Genomic DNA, 17,970 nt, shown 5'->3' with positions numbered 1-17,970 from the left:
CCTATGTACATAGAAAATATCTAAGCTTCAATTAATTGAGCTTTATGTACTCACAGACCACTTTTTGGCATGTGCATCATCATCATAAATCACGGGAATACTTCGTACCTTAGTGGGGCCTTCAACCTTATTTTGTGTACGTACCTGCATCAGCCTGTCCTTTTCAGTTTTGAGCCTCAACTCTAAACTTCTAAACTTCCCATCGCGTCTCATCAAATATGCTAACGCTACTTATGCTATCTTTAGGTTCTCATTCAGCTTCTATAGGAATTACTATAATGCTGATGTAGTATTGATGATAAGCTTATTGTTGCTAGGAATCAATATTCCCATAGTCGATTAAAATACGCGAATCCTGTATAACTTTCGCCATGTCTAATCCAGCACCACAAAGTGCTGGAACTGGAGGTGCATCTAGCAATAACTTCACCCCCCAACCGCAGCCGTCAACTACAACTCCAGGTGTTGTTAGCAACCCCACCACATCCTCAGCTTCCACAGCAACTGGGAGTAGCAATCAGAATCTTAACCAAATCGTAAGCCGTAACTTATCTTTTTAATTACGTACCTACCTCCTAGTTATTTTTATTCTTACAACAAACTTTCACTCCTGAATGTCATCATCTTCAAATTTCGTACGCCATCTTCGTCACCATCTTCTGGAAGCAAGCTGTTCCATCACTACAAACACCCATTTTCCAATCTCTTATATTCTTCATTAATCGGTAATTACCAAATTAACACTCGATATCTATTTATCTTGTGCCAGCCTAAGATTAAAACACGCGCGCAAGCATACCGGTCTATTAAATCCGTATCATCATTCAGACCATTTTCTATCTACATTCATAACTCATCATCATGTCTAAACGTCCTGCTCCTCAACTTCCATTCCAGAATGAGGTTCTAAAGAGGCCTAGAGCTTCCGGCGAGCATATCCCCATGAGTCAAACTAGTTTCCAGAATTCTAATACACCAAAACCTCCACAAAGACCCTTCCATGAACTAGTATGCTTGGTTTTGCATTGCCTTTTCCCTTTCACCTTACTTGTACTTTATTTAGTATTAAACAAGGCTAATTACGTCGTTTAGGTTACCGATTACCTCATTAAGAAAGGGTATAACCGTACAGAAGAAATATTCCGCCAGGAGGTGAAGGATATTAACGAGAACGGGAAACCTCGAGATCATAATGATGCAGTGGCCCCAAACAAGTTCCTCCCCGCAGGAAAGTATCTGAGGGCGTTCAAACATTTTGCACGATGGATTGATAACGGAGTCGATCTTTACAAGGTATGTATTATTCCTAGCTAAATACTAGATGACGGTCATCTTACCCGTGGATAGTTTGAGCTGGGGAAGATTCTTTGGCCTCTCTTCATTTATTCCTACCTCCGCTTGGTTAGCCAGGCTTCCTATACTCATGCACAGGAACTTATGGAACAAATCCGGAGCCGGTTTCAAAAAACGCATCATGACGAGTTGAAGAGTCTGTCTACCATAACCCTCTCCGTACACGTCCGGGAGAACGCGTTCGCCAAGGCGTATCTAGAGAACCAGTACGTCATTCCGATTAGCAAGTCTCTAACGGGACATCTATTCCACTTTTTAGAACGAGAGTTGGAACAGTGCGGAGCCATAGTTCTTGATATTATACAGCAACACTGTCGTGTTGATTCTGTGGATCGGGGTCCTATCGAGCCGTTTAGCTTCGAAGCTATTTACCGCCGTGCTCGTCATCAAGAACTTGATGAAGTCGACATCCAAGAGGGTATCCCAGGTGTCTCCAGCCGTAGTGGCCTTTCCAACCGCAACATCCTCGATAATACCGCCGCCCTGAAGCTTGGACCACTCCCGATAGATCCCGATCTTCGGGGCGATGTTGTTGCTGAGCTGGAAGAAGAGGATAGACTTCGTCCACCTCGAGAAGGATTACCTACATTAGTAGAAGAATTCAATGCCATGCATCCTATCAAGAGAGAATCAGGCGATTCTCCACAGCGAACAGATATTCCATACCCTCCATCAAGAGCAAGAGACGTCGTCATGGAAATGCAGAAAGTTCGAGAAAATCGAGATCGGTTCAGAATTGAAGGTCGTACCGGTGGTGTAGGCCCTGGTGTTTCAGTTTGCATGTTTACATTCCACAATCATCTCGGGAGGTAAGAATTACTTTAGCTTGCTAGCTTAGAATTCCGCGTTAACGTCATCTAGCATCTCGTGCATGGACTTCTCGAAAGACCAAGAACTTGTGGCGGTAGGAACTACAGAATCATACATTCGCGTATGGTCTCTTGACGGCAAAGCTTTGAAGTCTCGTCTGGGGCCCGAGAAGGACATGAAAGTTAACAACCGCAAGTTGATCGGCCATTCTGCTCCCGTCTATTCCGTGGCTTTTTCGGATGCTGTAGCCAACTTAGATCGTAATATTTACGAAGGCTCGCCTCAGCCGGAGACAGATACCAAGCTTCTTCTTTCCTCTTCGGCCGATGGCCAAGTACGATTGTGGTCTCTTGAGGTTTGGACCTGCCTTTGCATATACAGGGGTCATGATGGCCCGGTCTTCTCTCTCTCGTGGAGTCCACATGGTCACTACTTCGTGACTGGCGGGTGGGATAAAACCGTCAGAGTTTGGTCGCAAGACCACGCATCGGCACAACGTCTCCTTGTCGGCCACGACACCGCCATTTCGGCCGTGGCATGGCATCCTAATGGCACGTATGTATTCTCAGCTTCTGACGAGACAGACAAATCGATCCGCATGTGGTCTGTGGTCAGTGGCAACTGCGTTCGTATATTTACTGGCCATACTGAATACATATCTGCAATGGAGTGTGCCCCTAACGGCAAGATCCTCGCGTCAGCTGATATCGGTGGTAACATCTTTCTATGGGATATAGATAAGGCTACCCGTATTAAGCGTTGCCGTGGCCATGGACGTGGTGGAATTTGGTCACTCAGTTTTAGTGTTGAGAGTAACGTGCTCATATCCGGTGGACAGGATAATACGGTGCGCGTTTGGGATGTTGAGATGCCGGCCGAAGGCAGTCGTCCCGCAAACCAACAGGACGGGGATAGCACAATTGTTGCGGTAGGTGGACAAGGCGATAACAAACAAAGCGGGCAGACAACGCAACCTGCCAGCGGTGCAGCTGGCGGTACGGGTAAGAGGAAGGGCAAGGACGTCATGATAACACCAGACCAGATTAGCGCGTTTCCGACGAAGAAAACACCTGTCATGAAGGTTCAGTTCACCCGTATGAACCTCGTGCTAGCCGGCGGATGTTACTATCCCGAGACTCAGGATACGACTCGATAAATTCTACGCCTCGTTTGTTACCTTATCGACCCGGAATTATCAACCCTTTCTCAATAGATTATTGCCTATATTTAGGAGCACACGTTTTGATAAGTTGGTTATCTTGTTAACCATATACTGGCACGAAGCATGTCCCTTCGGCACGGCGTTATTAAGTATAACTTAATGCAAACAAAAAAAAAAAGCTGATTATACGAATATGTAGAAACACTGGAAGGGGGATTGAGATGGCTCTCCATGGACTGCATTCTCTAAATAGGAGGATGTTAGGAAGTTAATCGTCGATGGAAGTGTTACAGGAAGCAACTTGATTAATCTGATACCATTCTGCGTGTGAATACGGGCCAAAATTTGGCAGCAGGTAGTAAATGCGAACCCTTTTCATTAAGATTCTAGACCCCGTTGCTTAATGCCAGGCCGTGTTTTCATTATCCTAACTAGTTCACTGTGAACCATATCGAAGCAGTTTATCTCCTGGCTTTGTTTCCGTAGCTCCCGCACACGTTCTGTAAACCGTTCATCTTCTAGCACGCGTTCAACGCCCCCTCTAACCTGCTCAACTGATGGTTTCGCGCAACCAAGGTCGATTCCGATCCCGGACCAGGCTACTCGTCGCGAGTTTTCCGTTTTATCCATTCCTTCGCCCGCGACTACCATGGGGACCCCGTTCGCAATACCATGGTTCACAGCGCCGAATCCCGCGTTATGTATCCATACGTTAGCGTGGGCTAGTGCCGCATCGTACGAAAGGTAGTTAGCAATACGAGCGTTAACCGGAATCTCAATATCGACACCGTAGCTAGATAGGTTGGCATCCTTCCACCCGAGAATGGCAACAACCAGCACGTCCGACCGGTTAGCGAAGGCACGCAGTGTAGGTACGATCAAATCGTAGGGGTTTATCTCTACGGTACCTTGCGCGACGACGATAACCTTCTTTTTTGCGGCGCGACGCGGATCTGAGGGTAGAAGGGTAGAAAGGGCGGTATTAAATGTGAGTTCAGACCACCAAGGGAAGTTAGGGGTTTTATATTACGAGCAGGAGCAGGAGAAGGAGAGGATGGCTGTTCTCCGGATTTGCAACTCGGTGGCGGGCCTTGTACTAGCCCTGCAAACTTGAAGCCAGGAGGCCAATCGCTGCGTGGATATTCAAACCCAGGAACGCCAAGCTGTAGGATAGTATCATGGCACAGATAATTTGCGCCTGAGAGGAATATTTCATCGACGCAGCGATCAGCACCCGCCTCGCGCATCTTAGTGACTAAGAGTGCGGCTAGGTAGCTGGTTTTGCGCTCCCAACTTCTTTCCCAAAGATTTGCGTTACGCACGCGGCCGTCTGGTGACGAGTCAAAGGGGAAGGGATACCCAGCAGGCGGTAAGTCGACACTACGGATCGCAGGTATAGTCACCGATACGCACAATGATCCCAACAGAATTTCTTCCAATTTCAAATCATGGGGAAGTGATGCGCCATAGAACAGCGGTAAAGTACCATAGAAGAACGCCTCGGCTAATAAGATAATCTTGCGCTCCGGATCACGAGTCTGCAATACTCTCAAGGCGTCTACGAAGCAGGACCATTGCGTAGGAAGAGGGTCAAGACACTGCTTGCGCAGATCAACCAGCACGCGGTCAGCCCAGTGCAGTGCTGCGTATTCAGGAAAAGGTGGGTTTTCATAATACGCCTTATCGTCGAGGTCGGCATCTTCTCGTAAAGGCAAAAAAACGGCGCCGGTCGCTTCTATACCTCGACGGTGCGCGGTCGGTCCTAAGAAGAAGGTCTCCCAGCCTAATGCATGAAGGGCTGTAGCTATGCGGATTAGGGGAGAGAGGTGTCCCGTTAAGGAGTGACAGACGATTAGCACAAAGGGGCGGTGTGTTTCGGCTTGAATCGGCTTCAGGTCGGTCATTGCGAGTTTATGTGTTTATGTGTTTTCGCTTGGGTTCGGCTTCGAAATAACTAGAACTAATATGACCTAAGTTTTACACTAATCAAGTAACTCAGATGCTAAAATATTAAAGATTAATACCTAAGGTAAGACTATTAGGCAAGCACCTTCCCATAAAGTACTTTCTTTAGGGTGTGTTGCTGTGCCTTAACCTTGGGTACCTTATTGTGCTGCCTAGAACTTTACCTAGGACCTAGGTACATAAGTGCCCGGATGAATTCCATTACATGTGACTAGGGAGCTGACTAAGCCCCCTTTCCCCCTTTTACTTGAACACGGTGGATAAGAGGTTGCTATACCTTAGGTACCTAAGTTACCTATATAAAGGCATTACCTAGGTAGGTATTTTCTTAGTATCTTTTTAATGGATTGGAACTATCCAATAAAGAACCTATTAAAGAAGTAGTATACCTGTATATAATGCATTGTTTTAGAGGCACTTAGAGGCTGTCTTAATTTTAAAATCTATTAGAAGCGCCAGAAATGTTTTTGCTAACTTGGTATTTCAAACTTTTAATAACGTTGCTACGATTTCTTTCTAAAAGTAGACCCGGGGAGGCGATCAACAAACTTGCGTGAACTACTCATGGTCTGTGGTGATCATCTTATTCATAATAGTCGTATACACTCGATAAATTCTACCCGAGGATCAAAATTCACGAAAGTATCTAAGTGTTTACGTACCTAAAATAACAATGTGCTTTTTATAGGTCTCTTTACATTAAATGCATTGTCCTTAACAATTAACTATTGTTCATATTTAAAACGTAGTCTTCCTTATAGCTATCTTTGTATGCTATAATACCTTTCTCTCTTTCAGTAAATTTTACAATGAACTCGAGTCAAACATACGCCCGTATATACTAACAAGATATACTTATATGATACAAAATAGTCACGGTATCCGTTTATAGCTTCATGTTCTCCGACACTTGGGAATATGACCAGAGAGGGCAGGAATTAAAAATAGTTTCTTGTTCTTGACAACCCCCTCAGCAGCAATTTCTATTTCTATTGTCAAACTTAGGTCTCCGGTTGAAGACTGAAATTTAAGAAACTATAGAGCATGGCGCAATATGAAGGAGCTGAGCTCGAAGTCGACGAAATCATTGCACTATATTTCGATCTGGACGGAGCTTCCTGCCCGTCGGACTTAGATTTCAGTCATGATTCATCTCAAGATTCTAGTAAGTTTGATACAGACGTAGCAGGCTCTACGACTACCGATGATAATGGAGATAGTGGGTATATATCAGAATCATGGCAAAATATGGAACGTATAAACTTTTCCGGCGGCAGTGGTTGCTATGTGTGGCCTGAAAGTTCGTACGTGATGATGGGCTCAGGAGGGCCATCGGTTTGGGAGGTTTATGGGACTCTTGGAATCAGATGGGATAGTTGGTTCAATTTTCAGGGGAATACTAGGTCTGTTGAGAAGGAATACCGCTTTCCTAGCGAATATGCTGGGATTGACTGGCCACAACTGATTCGAGAAGCTTACCAGGTATCATATTAGAATAGTGATGTGTTCCATCGTATATTGGTAATTGTGTAGTGGTTTACTGATCTTACTCTACTATCTAATAGATATCTATAAGCACTATGTCTTAGGTAATCAGTAGATATAAAATAGAAGTGAGCTTTACAAGCGGGACGCCTCTACATCATAATAGGTACATGTGATGTAATTAAATATCTTGGTGGCAATATAATTGTCTTTCAGCAGGATGAAAGTTACCTGTTCTCAGAATCTGATAATGTCACATTACCCCTAATTCTAAAGACCATCTGTCATAATAAAGTCATGTATAAACTAACGAGAAGCAGTCACGACGAATAGCTACCTAGGTAGGGGGCTAAAAATTTAGATTAAGCCACACTTCTAGATGGTCGTGGTATCATCAAATCTCGGGGTAATAGCGACATGTTTGCTGACAGATTACCCTGAGAGTTTGCTTTCTGACAGTCCGGGTGAGGGTAATGGTCACCGACCTTGGCAACAAAACACCGAAATATCTCACTCCATCTGCAGGTCTTTGGCTTGCAGCTTTGCATCCACTCTACCACTTTCACCCCCAACTCGAACCAAGTGAAACATGGTCGACTATCTATTATCTAAAACATGTCTTCGCCCCGGCGCCACTGAATCAGCAAAAGCAATGATAACCACCTACCTAAGGTTCATGTGACAATATATAATAGGTACTCATCGATTGATTGATTTTCTTCGTTCATTTCCGCCAGTTCAAAGTAGAGAACTACCTTAGCTTTCAGCTCGAAAAAACTAAAGGTATTATAATAGTTGCTGCATTGTCATTCTTACGTAAAATACCTACCGTAATGTGAGGCTGGGCTACAAGGTAATAATGATTGCCTATTACAATTACTAATAAATACTGCTAGATAATACATTAGGTTAGTATTTTAAGAGTGTCTTACAATACGTGGTAGGCTGGTTTCTTCCCGTAACTGGCGTCCTTTGTTGTGCTAACGTAAGACTTCGCATACCACCAAATAAGATATATCCGCATCATACATCTCGTGCTAAAGGTGTGAAGAATTGTCGAATGCGTACGACGTGAGCTGACAGCTGAGTCAGGCACATGATAAGCTCTTGAGCACACCGGGTGAACCCCATCGGTAGGTTGTTAGAGTTCCTTGCGGAACAACGAATTTGTTTCCATGCTGTTTAGTTCCACCTCGTGACAATCGGAGTATCATAGAGACGTGTAAGGCTATAAGTACTGAGGCATATATCCCTCAGATAGTCAGCATCGTATGAAGTGCAAAATCAATATCCATAAATTCATCCCAAGAACAATGGCAACCATCACAGGTATCAGTGGTAACCAATATATACCAGGAGCAAAGGAATACGATGAAGTAAAGTATCAGTACGCGACATCAACTTATGGCAAGGAACGCGACCTCAACCCAGGATTAATTGTCCAACCTAAGACGAAGGAGGATATTGTACTAACCCTCAAGTATGCTAAAGAGAAGAAAATCGCGGTAGCCATCAAGACAGGCGGCCACCAATATAGTGGAGCTTCGTCTACGAGCGCTCCAAATATTCAGCTGGACCTAGAGCATTCATTTAGGGGTCCAGAGGATCGAGCTATCTTCGAGAAAGATGGAAAGGCATATGCTCGTACCAGCGTTAGCTGGAGCCTTGGGGAATTCAATGCTTGGGTTACGGAACATAAGCTGTTTGTACCTCATGGGCAATGCACTGAGGTTCATGTCGGCGGACACGCACAAACTGGAGGTAATATCCCCCTTGTTGAAAGTCCATATAGAAGTTGCAGTTTTTAAAAGCATCAGTTACTAATAGGAAATAGGTTACGGTCAACTGGGACGTAGTTTCGGGTTATTCGGGGACCACATACTATCTCTCGAGATCGTAGACACTGACGGAAACTTCAAGGAAATCACCAAATCTACTGACCCAGATCTCTTTTGGGCTTTCTTAGGTGGCAGTCCCGGTAACCTTGGAGTCTTGACTCATTTCACTATCCAGATGCACCGCGACCAAGACTATAACGGCTCTAAGGGTATGAAGGCAATGTACCTCTACGACACCCAAACCTTGAAGCGTCTAGTTGACATCCTTGTTGAGATGTCTGACAATGAAAACTTTCCTCGCAACTACGACTTTTGTATCAGCGTGCTTAGCTCGGCATTTCCTCTACTCGATCTATGCCCAGGAATTGACGAGTGGATGGCACGGAAGCACCCAGAGTACTACGGCAAAAATGGACTGATTGCGTGGCCGCGTACCATTGTCGTGTTTGCGCAGTGGGTGCCGTTCGAGAGTGGTGACGTGTGCGATAATTCATGGTTTGATCGTATTAAGGAGGGCTCCGACTGGATTCTTGGTAACAGCAATGTTCAGGAGAAGCCCATGTCGCAGCTCACTGGTGACTGGATTTTCCGTAACGTGCGCGAGTTTGAACACCCATACGTCAAGCGTACTTACAGTACTCGTTCGCACACGCTTGCTAAAGACGGTTGGGCCGACTGGGTTGTCAACCGTATCGATTCTATCATTCGACCCGAACACAACCGGTGCTGGTTGTCGGCACAGCTACAGTGTTTCGGTGGGAAGAACTCCATGTTCACGCGGAATGCAGGAAACGGTACGGCGTACAGCTGGCGAGACACGAGTATCTTGTGCACAATGGACTGCTTCCACAGCGATGAAACTAAAACGCGAGCTGAAGACTGGCAAAAGGTGAACGATGAGGAGGCCATCGGCCCCAACGGTATCTTTTCAAAAGAGGACCGCCGTGTGCTCTGGGGCTCGTACGGAGAATGGGATTTGGATGCTGTGTGGAACTGTTACTATGAAGATAGGGTAAAGTATGACAAACTTCGTGAGATTAGAAAGAGAGTTGATCCTTATGGGATCTTCACGCCAAATCCCTTTTCCGTCAAGCGAGCAGAATAATTTCTTTCTTTAGTCTTAGGATTGAGCAGCTGATTGGAGGTAACGAGATTTCTAAGTCTATAAGGATGGTGGGTAATATAGCTGTGGCGCGTTCCGTACTACATAGGTAGATACCATGATCTACTATCACACTCCCTATTCATACCTACCTCTATGTTTGACAACTCTTAGTTATATAAGTTTCGAACTCCGAGGTGGGCTGGTATCATTTTTATTTCATGTATATACTAACTTCATATAGTTAAAGCATTAATATAATAGTTAAATTAAAAACAACTTCAGGTATCTAGTACGCCTTTGTATGCTGCCCTGAAATACTCTATACTGTAACTCTGCCATACGTCTAGCTATATAAGTCTAACACCCTTCTAATTCTAGTTTATTCGTCTAAGCCCACCCGATTCTAAATAGTTTATATCCACTCTCATCTCCACGTCCAACGCCACGGCGCTTTTCAACACCCTCCATGTTCAGAATTGCGAGATGTCGATTGTCTGAGGTTTGGGAGTATGATCCATTGAAGGCGGCTTCGACAGAGTCAACCACAGTTTCGAAGCGGCCATTCGGGCGTATAGTCATGAGTAGCCAGAACACACCCTTAGGTGCGAGCAGACGGGTCGCACAGTCTCGAAGCCACACAGCGTGCTCAGGTGCGTATACCACGTCGGTCGCTACGAGCACGTCTGCTGATAAGTCGAGCGGTGCTTCCAAGATAGGGGCGGACCAATTGAGGAAGCATGTCTCTACGCTTACCCGGCTGAGCTTGACATTAGACTGTAGATTCTCAAGAACAGCCGGATGATAGTCTGTTGCTATCAAGGTGGCATCAGATACACCGAAGTGAGGTAGCGCTTTAGCAAGAACAAGACTGACTAGTCCCGTCCCGGCACCAAGCTCGATGATACGCGGAGACGAGCCGAGGGTTTCTTGATTAAGTCCGAGCCGGTCTGGTGACGAACATAACAGGTCAGAGAAAACAATGGATGCACCCCAGCTCTGTAGGCCAACATCGGTGTGATCTGTGGAGGTTTGTGGTGCATCATTGAGTTGCACGTCTATCGAGACCTTTTCACGGATACCAGACTCCTTCAACCCAGGAGAACCCTGATTGGAGAATAACGATAGTTCGAAAGAAAATTCTCGTGTAATTCCGGAATCCTCTTCGTCATCTCCGTCCGCGAGTTTGGTGAACGAGGCAAGGATAAAGGAAGCTTTATCAACCGCCTGCTCGCGCTCGTCTTCATTACTCAGGGGTAGCTCTTCCGCGCTGGCGATTAAAGTAGTCAACCAGCGAATAGCGAAGTTACGCTCGAAGGTGTCTGCACGTAACTCGTCAAGATCATATTCCGAATCTATATCATCCTCGGAGACGTAGCCGGAGTCGATCGGTTGGACTAGTAAATCATCATGAGCCTTCCCATGTTCGAGCTGCGACTTAACTGCCCGTGGTAACGAGACGGGGCAGTACAACTCATAAAGGTTATCTAGAGCCGAGAATATTCGGTCCCTATTGAGTGCAGTCAACGAACGTAAAGGTGGCAGGCTGCTCGTAGGAGACAGCAGATGACCCGCTGGGTTCATTGGAGTCCTCGGTCAGACTCGCGGTCCGTCTCCGGGGTGGATGTCCTAACGAATGAAAAAAGGGAAAAACATGAACATAAGATAACGAGCGACTGGTGAGGGTTTTATGAATTAGGAAAAAAAAAGTGAGATGGATTATTACGTCGGGGCCTAGAACGGGCCCAACGGAGTGGATCTTGAATAAGACCCACTTGCCACACAACTTTTGTTACTATCGTGAAAAGTCTCGGCGATAGCGGTGAATGCGACGAATCCCCTGACTCGCCATTTCCCATGTGCTTCTTCCGTTGGCTACAATTGTTTTTACTTATCTTTACTTAGACAGAGCAAGATATTATAACAGGTAGGTAGGTTTATATATTTGATATTTTATCAATACTTTTTATAGATTAACTAACAACTTCATTAAATTAGGTATACAAGGTACATTCAAATCCATACGTTTCTAAATGCTTTAATCTAGGTATTACCGGTCTTCACGATGGCTGCATCCCAGCATATTCATAGTTATATCGCTCGATACGTCGAGTAAAGACGCATATTTTAGAAAATGAATTACTGCTTAGGTATCTGTCATAGTATGGTAGAATACTTATTGACCCCTATCTCTTCATGTAAGACTGTTCAAAGGTGTTTTATTTCCTATACTCCCATGTGCTATCCGTATCCGATCATTTCCTTTTCAATCAACTTGCAATACTGGGCTCTCTACAGGAATGAAACCTTTCTCTCACACTATTTAACCACCCATCACAGTTATGGTATGGACGTAGCGAAGCTTGCCTTTCTCGACTCGGAACTCGTGGCTGTCTGGAACAGTCGCAAAGTCGATGAAGATGTCAACAGCACCAAGAGTCTCGTCAATGACATAACGACGGTTGCTCAGATTGACTCCTGCAAATTAAGCGTTAGTGATCTATCAAATTCCCTCGTTGTTCTAAATAGATATGACTTACCATTGGGAACACCGACATCACACCTATCGTCGGCGGATCCAGAGCCAGTGTAAGCACCACCCTCAAGACGTGCGCAAGGGTGTCCCCAAGGGACTTGTACGGACTTGTCGTTGAAGAGGTCGGCGTAGGCATCGGCTGCGGCCTGGATCACCTCGCGGCTGTCGCGCTGGTCCTCCGGGATTGGGTCCCACTTCTCCTGGGATGCCCAGTAGAGGGTACCGGTAGCGTTGAAAAGCCAATCGCCCTGATCAGTAACGAGAGAGCTGATATTGGCGATCTTTCCGTCGGCGAAGCGCAGTTGCGTGCCTATGACGTACGGGTGCGCCTTGTCTGTGACAACGATCTCGGTGTAAGTTGCGCATTGGGTGGTGTCGTGGAGACTACGGTTGAAGTCAATATTGAGCGCGTGAGACAGTATTCCAGTCTTGATATCAGCCGTCTTAAATGCTTCCAAGTAGACCACTGTGTCGGCCAGAGGAGCTACCGTGTCGGGAGTTCCCGCAGTCTGTGCTGCAAGGAGACTATCAGTAGCAGCAATGAGGTCTTCGCGGGTGCATTGTGCTACGGCCTGAGCTGCAAGGAGCCCTAGAGCGACGAGAGTGAGTCTCAACATCTTCAATATTGCCTATGGGAACTGGTACCAAGTAGAAGAGGAAGGGAAACTTGAGATAACTGCCATTCTTACATCTGGGGCGAGTCGGGGTAGCTCCTCCTAAATATGAATTATTACATGATGTCAAAACCGGCAAAGAAGATGATACTGTCGTACTCGAAGAGAATAGCCATATGAATTTTGTGTGGGGTTGTTTCGGCAATTCCACAGAGCTGGAAGATCATCATCCGCCCATCAAGTCTAGAAACCAGACGATTAGCACCTAGTAGAAGTCGTTGCCACTTTCGTCACCTCGATTAAGACTCAACTTAAATTTAACGAACCCTATTACTTAATATGTTCCAAGAAGTGCCTGTAGTTTTATGTTCTTCTAACTATGGGGAAAGGATGTATGGAGATAGGCAATGGTAAACGATATACCCGAGAGCCGGGAAAGATCCATCTTCATAATTATTCTATCTTTACCTCAAATGACTTGAGGCGATTAATCTATTCTTAAATAGTATTATAAAGAAAGCTCATATCCTTTTGTACTTCATATCCGTAAATGAAGATTAGGGCAACTTAGGTTTCTTAGACTGTTTTCTAGATATTCGTCACAAGAGTATGTCGTTATCTTCTTCCCTTCCCTTAACTCCTTGAAATGTCTTTGGTTAAAGATTGTTAGAGATTCCTTCTGGGTTAAATTTGTGAAATTTATTTATTTGAAAATTCAAGTGTTGTGCTTGAAAGGACAATGAAAAGGGAGTGGTAAAGGTACCCGGGGGAGAAAACGAATTGGTTTCTATTTCGATGGCTAAAAAAAGGCTACAATTCTATTTTATAATTACCTATATTTGAATATATTTCACATTTGCTAGATTTTAAGTGATGCTATTCAAATTGCATCCGTATAGTATCTAGAAAGCTGATCGTCATTAGCGCACGGAACTCCAGGCGTAAATAGGCCCTATGCCCGCTACGCTGGTCCAAACGCCTCTTCTAGAATACAACGCGTGTCCCACTACTAACAAATGAATTTTTTTTTTTTTTTTTTTTTTTACAATATAGACCACGAAGAAATGGAAAACCAAAAGCCAGAAGTGTACAGGCTGCAGCTGTGCGACCGAGGACTGCATCAGAGAAAGTTAAGCTTACGAATACGAAGGGTATTATGACAAGAAATGAATCATTGAGTAAGAAGCGCAAGGCGGGTATGTCATTCGAAGAGGAACTCGCAGCTCTCAATCGTAACCTAGACGCCATCGTTGGTTCTGATATTTCGAAGACGAGATGATGCTTAGTTACGACATTGTGCGTAATTGGATCGGAAAGTTACTCGAGGTCAATATAATGAACAAGATCGAATTTTCTCAAGTTATTGAGTGCAGTACAAATACCCTGAATTAGGTACTTTTCTGAGATAAACCGAGCCCAAAAAATGGCCAGAATAGTTTCGCATATCACAACACTTAGACATGGCTAAAGCAACGCCAAACAGCGAAGTCAGCGAAGTCAGCGATGCCGAATACGAACAAGAAGTAAACGCAAAAGGCCAATTCTACGAGTTCAAGCATATGCAAGTAGCGTCCCAAGGTGTCATCAATGGCGGCTCTATTCTCGGACATTAAGCACATCTGCTTGGACGATGAGGAGATAGACTCATGCGACGAGATTCGACGGAAGATCAATGCGCATCTGGGAAACCCCGAGAGTAACACAGTCATAATTATGTCGTGATCTGTATGCACAGCTCAATGCGCCCACGGTTAAGTGCATCCAGTCCAAACAACTTAACGACTTCCGTCGTGGCTACGGTGCTAAAACAGGAACTAAGAGCACTGTATTCTATACCGCATATGAGGTATATTTCGAAAAGCTACGTCTTGCACAGGGTAAGCCTAATACGAAGCAGGGCCTGGATATGGAGGATATCTTGGTATGGAGAGGAGGGTTCGATCGTGAGACTGATAATAGGACCGTGTAAGAGTCGTCCGTCTAGAGGACTTTGCAGATTTATACAGGAGGTACTTACTAGATTCTAGGTTCGTTGGATTAGCAAGCTCGAGTCCCTACGTTTACTCTGATCGTTATGGGCGCATTATTTCGACGCCCGTGTACCTATAATGCGACTTGAGAAGGAGTCCTAAATCATGCCAGGTAAAATCCCGATCGCAAAGATCATATCTTTCATTCTTCTAAGTCCACCCTTTCTAATATCTAATATAACTAATGCATTAATGTTAAGGACATATCTTGGAGTAGAACCGTCTGCAGTCACTACACCCGTCCTCTTCCATATATTACGTATGAAATAAGAAAGAAAAAGGCTCTATATCTTCTCATTTCTAGGTCGCCTTGGGACTTATCATTGTCAAGATCCTATGGTAATACTGGAGTCCCACTCCAGTAAGAGCAGCCGCAATGACCACTCCGATATAGGCTGATGGATTGTAGTAGCTATGGTTCCTTGATAACGCATTCTTTGACTTCTTCCCCTTGACAATAGGATGGTGGGCGTAAGGTATTTTCAAGTTTTTGGTATCAGACTTCTCTTCCAGCCAATCCAGGACAGGGGCACGGGAGACGACTGGCCCATATATGCGGTTTGTGCTGTATACTCCGAAGCTAGTGTAAGGGATGATGTATTTAGTCATGATCTTATCCATTGGGCTGAGCCACGCGTAAGCTCGAGCACGACGCATGGACATGTCATGAACTATTGGCTCATCCTTTTCCGCTCCTCCTGGTAGTCGGCGAATACCGCTTCTAAGGCTTTCGTATCCGGTGACCGAGTAGTCTCGAGTAAGCGTCGGAGCTTATTCACGAGGACAACTACATCGGCCAAACCGCTATTATATCCTAATCCGGCGTGAGGCTCTAGTTTCCGAATAGCATCACTTGCGAGGACGATACGATTCCAATACCATTTGTCTACACGACCCTCCTCCAGGTTGATCATACCAAAGTTTCCATCCTGTAGGCCGAAAACGTCGCGCACTCTCATGCCGGGAGCGGTGTACAGATGTCCCCATCTCTGTATGGCCTCCTCCTTATCCTTTTCGGTATATTTGATGCGTTCTGACGTAGGTTTATCAAGCGCTTCATACACGCCGAACCATGCTAGAGAGTTACCAGTGAGAAGCTGAGTTGATACACGTCCTGACGCGCATTCGTGATTGACATTATTTGGTAATGTCGGAGGAATAGGTATACTTCCAAAGACCATCCTGTATGTGGTGACGTAGGGACTCTTAGGGGTTTCCGATATGCTCGGAGCTGCCCTACCCTCCTCCATCGCCTGCATGCATTGGCGAACTCTACTGTGAACGCCGTCTAAACCTATCACAATGGAGCCCCTTTCCACGGTACCATCGGTACACTCGACGACCACTCCATCATCTGACACGTTTACTTTGAAGACGTGCTTCTTGACCTTGATTCGTGCTTTCGCACTGTCAGGCAGGCTTTGATATAAGGCTTCAATGAAGAGCGGGCGATGAGTAACCTTTAATCCGTACCCGTGGCTAGATCACGATAACTATAAGCTTGGTTCCATACTCATTACCTTGGTTTTGGATTGACGTACTTTTTTTTGATCAACTCTCCGGGGTTCCACGATGTGAATATGGACCCGTCGTCGGCAGACATGGTGACTCCATTGTCGATAGGGTTAAGAACAGGCTCCAATTTATCTTGTAGATCTAATTGGTCAAAAATGCGAAATGTCGGCGGCCACAAGCTTAGGAGAGAGCCAAGTTCGGGTGTTAAATTCTCATGTCGTTCAAGTATAACAAAGTCGATATCCGTTTGGATAATATATGTGCTGCAGTAAGACCCACGAGTCCGGCTCCGACAATTACGATACGAAACGGTTTCTCTACAGTAGCCATCTTTTAACTCGGTTATAGTCTCTTCTCTTCGGATATAACACAACGGCTTGCGGTTGATTCGAGATGATCCTAGCAGGTCTACGGAGGTGCAGAGGGAACACATTAAAAAAACCCAAAATTTGTCATTATACCCACCCCCACGATAACCAATTTTTTTAAAATCGATAAGCGAAGATATGATATAACTAAGGAAAGAAAGCGAGAAAAAGAAACGGGAGAGAGGAAAAGGGAGAGAGAAGGGGAAAGGAGGGAGAGAAGGGGGGGGAAAAAGAGAAAGGGGGGGAGAGGAGAGGAGAGGGAGGGGAGGGAGGGGGAAAAAGAAAAGGGAGGAGGGAGAAAAGGAAGAAAGCAGGGGAAGAAAGGAAAAGAAGACGAGAAGAGAAACGGGGGAAGGGGGGGGGGAGGAAGGAGGGACGGAAGAGGGAGAAGGAGGGGGGGGAGGGGGGAGGAAGGGGGGAGAAGAAGGGAGGGAGGAAAAGGAGGGAGGGAGGGAGGGAAGAGAAAGAAGAAAGGGGAGGGAAAGGAAAGGGAAAAGGAAGAAGGAGGGGAAGAAAGGAAAAGAAAGAAGAAGAGAAACGGGGGAGGGTATTTTAAATTAAAAAATTATAAAAAATTAATAAAATAATTAATAAACGGTATAAATTAATAAATTTAAAACGTATATTATTTATTTTTATATATTTTATTATTTTTATTTATTTTATTTATTTTATTTATTTTATTTATTTTATTTATTATTTATTTATTATTTTATTTATTTATTTATTTTATTTTTTATTATTTATTTATTTATATTTTATTACGTAATTTTAATCACGTGTTATTTAAATATTTATTTATAATAAATGTTTATAAAAAAGTTTTTTTATTATTAAATTTTATGCAATTAAAAACTTATTATTTAATATATATCATGGCTATAAACTTACCCTATTCATTTAAAGGTTTATATGTAATAAACAATATAGTTTTAATCGGTTTTATTTTGATTTACCCCCTTTACCCTTGGGGTCAGTCCAATAATTTTAGCGTTTTTTTAATGTGTTCCCTCTGCACCTCCGTACAGGTCTTATTCGAAACGTTCTAGAAGTAGACTCTTTTCCAAAAGCTTGCCTATTAAAATATATTTTAACGCGTCGAAGGTGACAAGATCCCTGTCGAACGCACGTATCTCACTTTAGCCGGTGGTCAAGTGGATATGGTGCAAAAGTGGTGAAGGCCAAGTTAGTA

General features: G+C 44.5%; 6 protein-coding genes across 6 annotated transcripts; 2 read left to right on the top strand and 4 right to left on the bottom strand.

Moving 5' to 3' along the window:
* Positions 1–861: 861 nt before the first annotated feature.
* Positions 862–3,319, top strand: GL218_09611 (Transcription initiation factor TFIID subunit 5; the record flags this gene model as incomplete). The annotated part of the gene is made up of 4 exons (XM_033586445.1): positions 862–1,008; positions 1,093–1,293; positions 1,348–2,162; positions 2,215–3,319. 4 exons carry the CDS (start codon positions 862–864, stop codon positions 3,317–3,319), a joined length of 2,268 nt encoding a protein of 755 aa, XP_033434225.1.
* A 384-nt stretch (positions 3,320–3,703) lies between these two features.
* GL218_09610 (4'-demethylrebeccamycin synthase) lies at positions 3,704–5,229 on the bottom strand (the record flags this gene model as incomplete). The annotated part of the gene is made up of 2 exons (XM_033586444.1): positions 3,704–4,278; positions 4,356–5,229. The coding sequence occupies 2 exons, from the start codon at positions 5,227–5,229 to the stop codon at positions 3,704–3,706; spliced, it is 1,449 nt and encodes a 482-aa protein (XP_033434224.1).
* A 2,859-nt stretch (positions 5,230–8,088) lies between these two features.
* GL218_09609 (uncharacterized protein) lies at positions 8,089–9,718 on the top strand (the record flags this gene model as incomplete). The annotated part of the gene is made up of 2 exons (XM_033586443.1): positions 8,089–8,536; positions 8,610–9,718. 2 exons carry the CDS (start codon positions 8,089–8,091, stop codon positions 9,716–9,718), a joined length of 1,557 nt encoding a protein of 518 aa, XP_033434222.1.
* Positions 9,719–10,105: 387 nt separating this feature from the next.
* Positions 10,106–11,299, bottom strand: GL218_09608 (Protein-lysine N-methyltransferase EFM2; the record flags this gene model as incomplete). Its single annotated transcript, XM_033586442.1, has 1 exon — positions 10,106–11,299. One exon carries the CDS (start codon positions 11,297–11,299, stop codon positions 10,106–10,108), a length of 1,194 nt encoding a protein of 397 aa, XP_033434223.1.
* Positions 11,300–12,038: 739 nt separating this feature from the next.
* GL218_09607 (uncharacterized protein) lies at positions 12,039–12,868 on the bottom strand (the record flags this gene model as incomplete). The annotated part of the gene is made up of 2 exons (XM_033586441.1): positions 12,039–12,193; positions 12,256–12,868. 2 exons carry the CDS (start codon positions 12,866–12,868, stop codon positions 12,039–12,041), a joined length of 768 nt encoding a protein of 255 aa, XP_033434220.1.
* Positions 12,869–15,566: 2,698 nt separating this feature from the next.
* Positions 15,567–16,498, bottom strand: GL218_09606 (putative fad binding domain-containing protein; the record flags this gene model as incomplete). The annotated part of the gene is made up of 2 exons (XM_033586440.1): positions 15,567–16,374; positions 16,437–16,498. The coding sequence occupies 2 exons, from the start codon at positions 16,496–16,498 to the stop codon at positions 15,567–15,569; spliced, it is 870 nt and encodes a 289-aa protein (XP_033434221.1).
* Between the last annotated feature and the right edge of the window lie 1,472 nt (positions 16,499–17,970).

Source organism: Daldinia childiae (assembly GCF_008694065.1).
Source record: "Daldinia childiae strain JS-1345 chromosome Unknown Scaffold51, whole genome shotgun sequence".
Lineage (NCBI taxonomy): Eukaryota > Fungi > Ascomycota > Sordariomycetes > Xylariales > Hypoxylaceae > Daldinia > Daldinia childiae.
This window is presented reverse-complemented; position numbering and strand designations above follow the sequence as displayed.